Raw genomic sequence first — 12,645 nt, 5'->3', positions numbered from 1 at the left:
GACACCTTACTAACAAAGAATCAAAATGACTTTTTTTTTAAAAAAAAAAATTTCAAGTAAACCTGAAGGGTTCAAAATAACTAGAATTTTATCCCACCTACTAAATAAAAAGGGTTTAACAAATTGACAGATCAAAGAAGTCTGCTTTGAGCAGTTGAAATACATTCTGTTTAAAGGGTGTTAGAACTAAGCAGCAGCAAAAGAATGAATCATGAACTCCCACTGTAAATTAATAGGACAAGCTCTTTTCTGTGCAGGAACAAGTCACTCCTGTGTGGGAAAGAGCCTCATAAATCTATTCTAACTGAGTAGTAACATAATCAACAATTAGTAAACATAGGACTGGGGTGCCATGGAGCCCACCAGAATATCAGGTCCACTCACCAAACTAGTTTTTCTAAATTCTTCACCCCCTTAAAATCCTTATAGTCTCTTCTTCTGTTTTCAGATATTGTCTATCCTTCCTATCATTTCTGCTCCTTGGTCTAGAACTAAAATTGAAAACATCGGCAAGGGGAGTGTTTCTTATTTGTTTCTTTTTTTTTTTTTTTACAGAAGAGTAAATTGAATAACTTCATCCCATAACTATTTTGCCTGTATTGGTATGGTATGGATGCAAATGGCCATTAATGAGATTTATCATCTAAAAAATTGGAGCCCAGATTTTTAATCATTTCATAAAACAACCACAAAACCAAATGTGTATCATTCTTAGTTGCCTTATTAGCATCTTCAGAACTCTCTGGTGGGACAGTAGTAGAACATCAAAATATTGTCTTTTCATTTTGTTACATAGTATGTCATATAGTAAGAGAACTCAATTACAATATTTTCCATTTGAAAAACAATGACATATATATAAACACCCTGCCCTTAAAATAAAGGATAAGGTTATTGATGATAATCGTTTGCAAGTTGGGTGGGTAATAGAAAATGTACGATGGATGGATATACACTAACTAGGGGTAGATGCAGGCAGAAAAAATGTTACACTTGAATAACAAACACAGCACCCAGTCAGCTGTAAGGTCTCCCTGATCTAACATTGAACATTTAAAGCAAACTTATGATTGGATGTTATGTGTTACTAGGTGTTATTTGGATATTACTAGATGTTATCTCTAAATAACATCATCTCATTTAAACAATGCGAAACTATGGGATAAAGAGCATAAGGTAAGATGGAAAGTGTTAATAAACAAGAATAAGGGGTATAGGAAAAAGACAGGTACAGAATAAAACTTTAGCATCCGGAGACCCAATAGAAACTGGTTTGACAAATATTTGCTAATTTGTCTCCTTTGGATAAAGATTACGCCACCCTTGAAGGGGGTCTTCATTGGTGGCAGGGGAGCTACTTCGCAAGATCCCTTAAGGTGAAAGTTGGGGAGAAGTTTATTTTCTTTACTAAATATACCTAAAAGCCCAGTTTGAAAGTCAGTTAGGGTGGTATATAGGGTGAAAATATATTTGATATCCTAGAGATATTCTTATCACTATGACTAAGGGGGTTATTTAATAAAGTCTGAATGCTACAGTTTTTTACTATAACATCCAAAACTTGAGTGGAAAAAAACTTGAATTTTTCAAGATTTATTATACCTCGAGGATGCAAAAAGTCTGAATCTTAAAATCCGCCATCTCAGACCTGCCGAGGTTGTATATAAGTCGATGGGAGAGCTCCTTATACTATTTCGAAGTTTCTGTGGTCTGGGCTGGAATTAGTACACTTTTTTGGGCAAAAATTCTGAAAATTTGGACTATTCAGGAAAAAGGCCCAAAAAATTAAGCTATTTAGGAAAAGCCTCCGAAAAAATCGTATGATTTGGGGTTTCACACCATCTTATCGAATTTCCCCCCAATCTGATTAAATCATGCTTTTTTAATAATAAATAAGGTCAAATCGTGGATTCTAGTTTGGTCAGACTTTTTTATATTAAAAAATAAGATAAATTTGGATTTTGATAAAAAAAAACCCTAGATGTTTACCTCTACCTGTAACTGTGTTATGAGCTTAGGGAAGCCCTGACCAAAATTGAATCTCAAAGATGGGCTTGAACTAATGTCTGACAACCACCGCTGTAAGGGATAGATTATATAGTTATGAGAATGGAGAAGAAGCAAAAAAAAGTGAAGAAGAAGAAAGAAGCGATAATTGTAAAAATTGGCAGCATTGTGTGTAATATAAATGTAACCATACCACAAACCGATTTCAAAATATCTTTATTTATAGCATTGCGTTATTTTATGCTTGCTGTCTCAACCCATAAGACATCAAAACAAAAATGAAACATTTGTAGATCTAAAGTCAATGTTGTGTCAATATAAAAAATAATGATAATACATAAATTGACTGGGCTAATTAGACGATAAACTGCTGTTCATGGCACCCATTGTTGGCTTCTTTACTGAACAAAACAAAACCTTTCTTCTTTGCATGGTAAATGCCTTGGATTCTGCTTGCAGATAAGAAACTCCGAATATTTCCGCAGTATGAAAATATCAGAACAGGTATCCTTGTTCCACTATTCTAGTTTTCACTTACGTCAATTTAACTAAGAAAAGCCACAATTATGGAACTTGATGTTTGAGAAAGTTCATTAAGAAGAATTTCAAGAGTTTACTGTTTCACCAATAACTGGAATTCTGAAACGGGAAAAAAAAAAGAATTTACTAAATATTTGTGGTTCTAAATCAGTCAAAATCAGTCAGGAACAAAGCATTCTAAAATACTCTAAAAATATCTAGAATTTTATACTTTATTAATAGATTTTACAACTGTTGATAGTTTATGAACTGCTTATTGAGAAATCAGGATAGGAAAAATTACCAACATTTGTATGGAAATATGTGAATTCTCTTTACAATAATCCAGGGCTGCCCCTTTTATGGATTTTATACAGGATTCCAGAGATGGAATCCTGCTTTGTATTTTATTTTGAAATAAAAGCTTAAATTCTTTCAAAGCTAATATTCTTATAATATTAATCTATTATTGAAAATATGTATTCAGACTCTTGAGAGTATATGTATGAGGCTGTGGATGGCTGTCCTTTGAGCTGTTTGATTTATATAGAAGGTGTTGAGGAAGGGGGATACCTGACTAACCAATATCCTTACCTTTACAAAAATCTAAAATACACAAATTAAAATAATATATATATTTTTTTAATTTTGAGCAAGTGGGATACAATTGATTTCAAGATCATTGATATATGGCCATTGCACTGAAGCTAAATATTTAACAAAAAATAAACAGGTTTAAAACCGTACCTTATACATGATCCAAACTAAGATATAATAATTCCTTCTTGGAAGCAAAACCAGACTTTTGGGCTTATTTAATGTTTATATGATTTTCTAGATTTAAGGTATGACGATCCAATTATGGAAAGATCCGTTATCTGGAAAACCCCAGGTCCCATACCTGTAGTTACATCTGCATAATAATAGGAAATAAAGGCCTGCATACTGACAGGTTAATGTTGCCTAAATGTTTCCTGGGGCCCCTGATTGTGTCTGACCGAAGCTGCTGATAGATAAGCCAGGGCTGCAAGATGAAGATCCAAATTATGGAAAGATACCCCAGGTCCTGAGCATTCTGGATAACAGGTGCCATAACTGCATGTATTTTATTCTTTATTTTAATTAACTTTATCCCTAAAAAAAAGATTATTCATGTAGTAATAGAGGTCTGTATTTTGTTTAGACTAACACCTTAAAAGACAACATTATTTTCTTAAATTCAATCCTGCTTTAACCCCATTTCAACCAATGGGACAAATACTGGAATTTATTGTTTCTAGGGTAAATCGGTGTAAAATGCTCTGACAAAAAGTGGCAGCATCAATTCTGTTTTTTTTTTTCAATGTTACACTTTAAACGCCTAATTCTTACACTATAAATATAAGCATGATTTTAAACAGCATGCCATCTTATTAAAGTAATATGTTTGGTTCATTTCAGTAACATTTTGCCCTTAGAAATATTCCCCAAGACTGAGGGAATCACTGTCTTAAAAATGCATGTTTTGTATGAATTTTAATCTATAACTGATTGTATTCTTTTAATTGAAAACCACTATCCTTATTTATATATATATATACACCTACCATCAACTCCAATTTTGCCATCACCATCAGAGTCTCCAGCTGACAGAAAGGCCTTGGTTTCAGCATCAGTTAAAGCCCTGGCACTGGCGCTGAAGTTCTGGAGGAACAGCCTTAAATGGTGGAAAGAAAAAAAAAACACGTTTGCAACTGACTCAGAAAATATCTATTTGAAGATCAATATCAAGGGTGAAATTTAGACTTTATGGGAGTTAATAAAATCTCCCACAAACTCGAAATACGAAGAAAAGACGACTGATCGAAATTTAAGATTTTTTAAGTTCCTGTGAATAGGATCAATCTGCAAAATCGAATCGAAGTTTTTTCACAAAAAACAAATTGATTTTCAAAAGTCCACCAAACGACTCCCAAAGTGATTGTAGGAGGTCCTCCATAGCCTAAAACAACAATTTGGCAGATTTTAGATGTCGAATTCGAATTCTTGAAGGGACATAACTTGATAATTTTCTAAAATAGAATTTAGAATTCTTTTTAAACTTGAATCGAATTTGGACTGTTCCCTAGTCAAATTACACTTGGGGGTTACTTACTTATCTCTGAATGCAAAAATCACGAAAAATTTGTGAATTTTTTAAATAAAATCTGACTTTTAAAAAATCATGAATTTTTTGGAATTTATTAAACCCCGAGGATGGAAAAGTCTGAATCTGAAAATCCGGCATCTCAGACATGTCGACGTTGCATATAAGTCAATGGGAGAAGTCCCAATAATTTTTTGATGTGCACTGGGTTTCGTTCAATATCTTTAAGTTTTTGGGTGAAAATTACGAAAAAATCGTGAAAATCAGATTTTTTGCCACAAAGCAAATTTTCAGGAAAATGTTATAATAAATAAGTGTAAAAAACTTGAGCTGATTTGATAGGAGTTTGTAGCAGAAAATATTGAGATAAATTCGGACTTAGATGAATAAGATTCTCAACTCGAAATTCCAATTTAACAATTCAAATTTTCAATTCGACTCTTGATAAATTTGCCCCTAATCTTACTCACTTCAGTTCATCTTCCTCAATGAAGCCACTCCTGTCCTGGTCGAGGATGGCAAAGACGTTTCTCACATCTTCAGCGGACTTGCTGCTCAGACCAGACTTAGCAAAAAAGGCTTTGTAGTTGAAGGATTCAGCAGCTGTATATATATATATAAAAAAAGAGGAGTAAATATTAATCAGAGTGGGAGAAGACAGCAGCTTTACTATCACTAGAAATATAGCCAACGCTTATACAATTAAATAAAATATGCTGGTTGGCATATTTGAGATTCTGATGCAAAATGAGTTTCTCACAAACCTGCATTATATACAAGAAACAAGAGGCTGATACTTTCCCAGGTCTTAAAATGGGCTAACAGTTAACTGTTAGGGGGTTATATATTAAACTCCACGTATTTTACGGAATTTATTAAACCCCGAGAATGGAAAAGTCCGAATCAGAAAATCCGGCATATGAGACCTGTCGAGGTTGCACATAAGTCAATGGGAGAAGTTCCAATGATTTTTTGATGTGCATTGGGTTTCGTGCAATACCCTGAAGTTTTCGGAGTTTTCAGGCAAAAAATTGCGTTTTCTGGTGAAAGATCTGAAAAAATCGTGAAAATTTGATGAAAAAATCTTAACAAATCGTGAAAATTGGATGGAAAATCGGAAAAAAATCGTGAAAATCTGATTTTATACCCACAAAGCAAATTTTTGGGAAAATGCAATAATAATTAAGAGTAAAAAACCCAAGCGGATTTGATCGGAGTTTGTATCAGAAAATATTGAGGTAAATTCAGACTTTGATAAATAACCCCCTTAGTATGTTATAGAATGGCCAAATCAAAGCAACTTTTCAGCTCGTCTTCATTTTTATTTATTGCAGTTTTTAAAAACTTGTTGCCTTCTTCTTCTGACTCCAGCTTTCAAATGGGGGTTGATGAACCCATCTAAAAACAAATGCTTGGAAAAGCTACCTTGGCAGTCATTCAGAGCAGCAGAAATGTCAGCCTCACTCAGGAGTCCACCGAATGCCATGGTTGATCTAAAAAGGAAACAGGTTATTAATGTCAATTTTTGGGGTAGATTAGAACCATTACATGCTTGGAGTTAACAACTTTTTCGCCTTGGCCATGACAGGCATCAAACAATAAGCAGTAAATGGAAGGCACACACTATGCCAGAAGAACTCTGTATATCACTCTTTTATCTGAGTGTCATGGGACCCAATGTTGATGTCAGATAAATATACATATATATATATAGTGATATATAGTCAGTGCCCAAAACATTTGGTTTGTAAATTATTATTGTTTGCACAAGACCTGTTGAGTGCTGGGACTACAACATTATTTGCACCCAGGAGATGACGCCAAACGAGCGGATCTTTCTCCGATATGCCCACCTCGAGGTGGGCCATATCGGGCTGATCCGATCGTGGGCCCTAGGGACCCACGATCGGATCCTAACGCATGGGAATCGGGGGTCGGATCGCGGGGCCGCATCAACGAACAGCTGCGACCGCGATCCAATGGGATTTTTTGTGCCATCCGATCGAGATCTGGCCGACTCTCGTCGGCCAGATCTCATCTTATGTGACATAATATCCTGCATGCTGAAAAGTCATAAAAATTGTAATACAACACATTTTTTCATATTTTAATGTGGGATTTTAAAAGTTGTAACTGCTAAAAATTTTATATTTTTTTTAACGATTTGAGGGCATGCCATATTTGTTTTAGGGTGGTCTTATGTCTAGGACAATAGAGGATCGCTTTTGTCTTTATTTTGTTATAATAAGTGGCCACTTCAAGCATTTACACCAACATCTCTAATAAAGACCTATGTATATTACCTATATGTACCCAAACTATTCAAATTGACCTAAGCGTAAGTGTACTAGTGAAGTTTTGATTGGCAGAAATGAACGTTAACGAGAGTTCGCTATGAAATGCTCGCGGTAATGAATTTAGGTTAGCGAAACTTCGCCAGTGTTTGGCTGCCGAGACGCAACTACACATTTTAGTGAAATAGCATAGTGGTAGCAAATCAATGGGTGGAGAAAGTGCGGTGAAGCCTTCGCAGGCAAAAATTCACCCTTTAGTGAATTTGCCCCAATATATATATATATATATATATATATATATATATATATATATATATATATATATATATATATATATATATATATATATATATATATATATATATATATATATATATATATATATATATATATATATATATTTATGTACATATATGTACAAATAGGGAATAATTACCCCTATTGTAAAATATAAAATAAAGGCATGAGGCTGAAGGTCTTGTACTTTTCCTGTTGGTTCATATCAATGCCAGATGAATTATGGTGTAATATAAAGTCACAGTTTGCATCAGGGCTGCTAAACCAAAGCAACTCATGAGATATTTGCTAGGTAACCAGTAAAAAAGATTTGTTAATGTTGTTTTTTTATTACATTACATATGTCTTCTACAATTCTAATAATCTAATTCCCTTATATATATATTTATTTCCTTATGAGAAGGCACATTGAGAATTTTGAACATCCTGAACCAGTGGGATCAAAATGCTCTTCCCTGTCAACAGTCCTATCACATTCTACATAATAGAAAATGTGCTTACAGCAAACTTAGCCAGGCATCCTAAGGGGTGGGTCACCTTTAAGTTAACTATTAGTATGTGATAGAATGGCCAATTCTAAATAATTTTTCTTTTAGTCTAAATTATTCATTTTTTATAGTTTTTAAAATATTTCCCTTCTTTTAACTCTTTCCAGATTTCCAATGTGGGTCACTGACCCATCTAAAAAAAAACCCCAAATGCTCTGTAAGGCTACACATTTATTAAAATCAATGTATAGTTGATAAGGATAATTTGGACCCTAGGAAACAGATTGCTGAAATTGCAAACTGGACAGCTGCTGAATAAAAAGCCAAAAACACAAATAATAAAAAATAATGTAAACCAATTGAAAATTGTCTCAGATTATCACTATCTACATCATTCTAAAAGTTAACTCAAAGGTGAACAACACATTTAATTGGTGCCAATATGTGCAAAGTTCTAGTACAACCAGATTAGAACCAGCTGCTAAAATGAAATTTAATTCCTGTTGTTTACTTTACACAGAGGATTTATTCGGAATATCCTGCATACAATTAAATATAAAAGGATTCAATACAAACACAATACAATGCTTTCTTATGCATCTACTGGGAATAAATTTATGCAGGCTGCATCAAGGTCCTATGTAGTTCCCCACCTGATGGTACTTTTAAACCTGCCTGGCCAATTGATGCCCACTAGGGATGGGCGAATTTGAGCCGTTTCGTTTCGCCAAAAATTTGCTGCTGGCGAATTGTCGCAGACGCCCATTAAAGTCTATGGGCGTCAAAAAAATTTTGTTGCGCGGCAACATTTTTTCATGCGTCTTTTTTTGTATGCACGCCGCCATACAAGTCTATGAGCGTCATTTCCAAAAAAATTCGCCCATCCCTAATGCCAGCGTATTGTAGGCTGTTGTTTTAGTTCTGAGCATAGGCCAGTAAACTGGATACTCTTTCAATATATCAGTGATGTCATTTATAGTTTTCAAATTCCAGAAGGAGAACCATAATACATATTGTCAAGATTAAAGGTCATCAGAAATTCTGATAACCTTGTTTTCTGCGGTGCACTTAGTACCGTAGTTGCTGTCTTTGCACCAATATTAATTTAAACCTATTAAATTAATATTCAGTCTTAGCTTTAGTGCAAGCATAGCAATGGCTTTAAAATGTACAATAACTCACCTTAGGTGTCTGTAAAGTGGAGCAAAGAGATAGAATGAATCCTCTGGGACTGCTGCTTGTCTTTGTAGTGGGCACTGATTATATATCTTGTAAACGCCTCCCCTAACCATATACAGAAGTCCAGAGAACAGGTCCACAGATCAGTTCCTCAGAGGGTTAGCAAGAAAACTTGCAAGCTAATGACTAAGGTATTTATATCCCATAGGAATGCAGATGCTGTTTTCTTGAAGCATCAAGGAACCATAGCCTAATGGACTAAACCCCATGCATTGTATATAATTTGGACTTTCTATAGCAGAGAAACCCAAACCCTGGGGCTGGGCCTTCTAAGAGGCTTAGAAATGACGTTTGGGGTGTATGCTGCTTTGTTGCCCTCAATTCTACTGGGCTTAGTGTCATGACATTGTTTTCTTATATCAACAACTATAGTTTATGCTGGGAGGTCTGAACCCAAAAACTATGAAAAACATCTGATCTGTAGGTTAAGCTTAAGCTTAAGGCTCTTTTTTGTCCAAGCACAATTACAATGAGATGCATCATCAATGCGTATTATAGATTTGCTGTTAAAAGGGTGGTTCACCTTTAAGTTAACCTTTAATATCTTATAGAATGGCTAAGTCTAAGGGTCTTTTCAATTGGACTTAAATTTTTCATTTTTTATCATTTTTGAATGATTTGCCTTCTTCTTCTGACGCTTTCCAGCTTTAAAATTAAAATCAAATGCTCTGTAAGGCTACAGATTTAGGGGGCTATTTACTAAACCTTGAATTTATTTGGTCGGTCCTTTTGGGGCAAAAACTCACATTTTTCGTGGAAAACAAATCACTCAAATTTTTCAAGATCTATGCAAAAAGCCCAAATCTGAAAATACGCCATCTCAGACCTGTCGTGGTCCTGTATAAGTCATTGGGAGAGGCCCCTATCTCAATTTGAAGTTATTGTGGTCTGTGCTGGGTTTAGCCCAAAAATCCAACTTTTTGGGGTTTTTCCAGCAAAAACTCAAAAAATCCCAGTGAAATTCGGGAACAAAGTCCAGCGATTCTGGTTTTCACTTGATTTTATATTTTTTTTTTCATTCGGTTTATTTTATTAATAAATAAGGTTATTTTATTAATAAATAAGGTTATTTTATTAATAAATAAGGTTATTTTATTAATAAATAAGGTTATTTTATTAATAAATAAGGTTAAACCGAGCATGGGAGTTTGGTTGTGGTTTTTTAAAATGAAATATGAAATAAATTCAGATTTTAGTATAGTAGGTCCACAGATTATTGTTGTTGCTGCTTTTTATTACTCACCGGTCACCTTTCTACTCCTATTCATATTCTAGTCTCTGATTCAAATCAATGCATGGTTTGCTAGAGTAATTTGGACCCTAGCAACCAGATTGCTGAAAGTGCAAATTGGAGAGCTGCTGAATAAAAAGCGAAATAACCCAAAAACCAATTGCAAATGCTCTCAGAATAGCACTCTCTATATCATAGTAAATGTTACCTCAAAGGTGAACAATCCCTTAAAGTTGTTGAGAGATGGAACAAATATGTTCCCAAATGGTACGAGCTGAGGTCTCTTTATTAGAAAAGGCTGAGTATGAGTAGTTTTTCTTACCTACAATGACAATAAAATGGCAACCATGCACCTACAGCAAGCCTAGCTATGGGCCCTCGGCACAATTGCATCTGAATTGCATTGAAGTTCAAGCTCAACTGTGTTTATTTTGATGCACCACCCACAATTAGATCAGGTGCATCTGCCACTATGCTAGAATCATGAGATAAACTGCTGCATTGTGGGTGATTGGCGATTGCATTCTAAAGTTCACTTTGCACACTGTGGTGGGTTAAGCAGATGGCCCCTTAAAAGGGGCAGTTTAAATTTAGTTTAACTTTTAGTATGTTATAAATTATAATTCTAAGCAACTTTTCAATTTTCAAACAATTGGGGGGTTATTTACTAAAACTCTAATTTTTCTGGTAGGACTTTTTTGGGGCAAAACTCAAATTTTTGGAGATTTATTATAACCCAATGCAGCTAAAAGCCAGAATCTCAAGCCTGTTGAGGTCATGTATAAGTCAATGGGAGATGTCCCTATGCCAATTTGAAGATTTTGTGGTTTCCGCTGGGTTGAGCCCGGGAATTTGAAAAATTCTGGGTTTTTGGGCAAATACTTGAAAAAATTTAGTTATTCAAGAAAAAAGTCAGAACAAAATTGTACGATTCAGGTTTTCGTGTGATTTTGATTTTGATTAATTTGAGTTATTTTTATGATAAATGAGGCAAAATTGGGGATGGGAGTTTGCTTGAGCTTTTTTTTATTAAAATAATTAGATAAATTTGAGTTTTAGTAAATAACCCCCTCAAAGTTTATTGTTCATAGAGTTTGAAATATTTGGTTTCTTCTTCTGACTCTCTCCAACTTTCAAATGGGGGTCATTGATAACAACATCTAAAAAACAAACGCTACTTTTTATTGTTATTTCTACTTTTCTTTTTTCATTATTCATCTTTATATTAAAGCCCTGTCCTATCCATATTCCAGCCTTTCCTTTATATCAATGCCTGGCTGCTAGAATAACTTGAACCGTAGCAACCAGACAGCTGCTGAAATTGCAAACTGGAGAGCTGCTAAATAAAAATCTAAATAACTCAAAAACCACCAAAAATAAAAAATTAAAACCAATTGCAAATTGTCTCAGAATATCACTCTCTACATCATACTAATAATTCAAGGTAAACAGCCCCTTGAAGTGTTTTAAAATGAGTATGTGAAAAAAAGAGAAAAGGACTTTTAATAAAACAGCCTATTGAGTAAAATATAATATTAAATTCTGCTCCCTGTCTCCCTATATTTATATTTTCCATAGTTGCCAATTCATAGGTATAGCAACCATATTGCTGCACATATCATAACAGTGTAGGATGGGAAGCTAAAAACAAAAAACTGTCACATTACCTTGTGCTCAAAAATAGATTGACTGAGCTCAGGGCCCTAATAGTGTCCAGTACAGAAAGATCCTTGCAACAGTCACCTCTCCTCAAATAACGCATTTCACATTAGTAAGTTCTTTTAAGTAAGTACTGTACCTTTTACAAGGTATTATTGATATAAACGGGGAAAGGCAACTGCAAGAGAATGATGTGTTGATGCCATTAGGGATGCACTGTATTCAGGGATCAGTTTGGGATTTAACAAGAATTACTTTTAAAAATATCTTTAAATCTATTGAATATTTCTAATTAATGTACTGTATTTAATGCATATTTTGCCCAAAAAAAATGTTGGATGGAGGACCCCCTTTACATCATATTTAAAAAAGTAATAGTGAACGAAAATATTTACTTTATTTGCTTGTAAGTAGACTGATATCCACAGAAGAGAGATTCCACCATAGCAATGTATCATTACTGAAAATAGATCCATACCTGCCAATTTTGGTGAATATATATTACTGCTTACAATGCAGAATTTCCTGCTCAGTGTTTCAAGGTCAACGAGTACGAGTGCCGATCAATTTACATGCTTTTGCTTTCTTTCCAGCTGTTGTGGCCCTTCAGCTGTTGTTAGCAAACTTTCCCAGTCTCCCTCCAACAGCTGTAGAAGGATGCCGGGAGTCACAGATCTCAACTTAAAGGAACAGTAACACCAAAAAATTTAAATGTTTTAAAGTAATGAAAATATTATGTACTGTTGCCCTGCACTGGTAAAACTGATCTGATTGCTTCAGAAATAC

The 12,645-nt window shown here is 34.4% G+C and overlaps 1 protein-coding gene across 1 annotated transcript; it reads right to left on the bottom strand.

Annotated features, from left to right (window-relative positions):
- Positions 1–2,206: 2,206 nt before the first annotated feature.
- ocm4.6.L (oncomodulin 4 gene 6 L homeolog) lies at positions 2,207–8,953 on the bottom strand. The gene is made up of 5 exons (XM_018236423.2): positions 8,913–8,953; positions 6,077–6,144; positions 5,122–5,254; positions 4,113–4,222; positions 2,207–2,646 (listed from the first exon to the last, which is right to left on the bottom strand). Exons 2-5 carry the CDS (start codon positions 6,135–6,137, stop codon positions 2,621–2,623), a joined length of 330 nt encoding a protein of 109 aa, XP_018091912.1. The 5' UTR covers positions 6,138–6,144; positions 8,913–8,953; the 3' UTR covers positions 2,207–2,620.
- Positions 8,954–12,645: the final 3,692 nt, after the last annotated feature.

The sequence above is a fragment of the Xenopus laevis genome, chromosome 9_10L (genome assembly GCF_017654675.1).
Source record: "Xenopus laevis strain J_2021 chromosome 9_10L, Xenopus_laevis_v10.1, whole genome shotgun sequence".
In the NCBI taxonomy this organism is placed as follows: Eukaryota; Metazoa; Chordata; class Amphibia; order Anura; family Pipidae; genus Xenopus; species Xenopus laevis.
The sequence above is the reverse complement of the archived record's forward strand: the minus strand, read 5'-3'. Positions and strand labels throughout refer to the sequence as shown.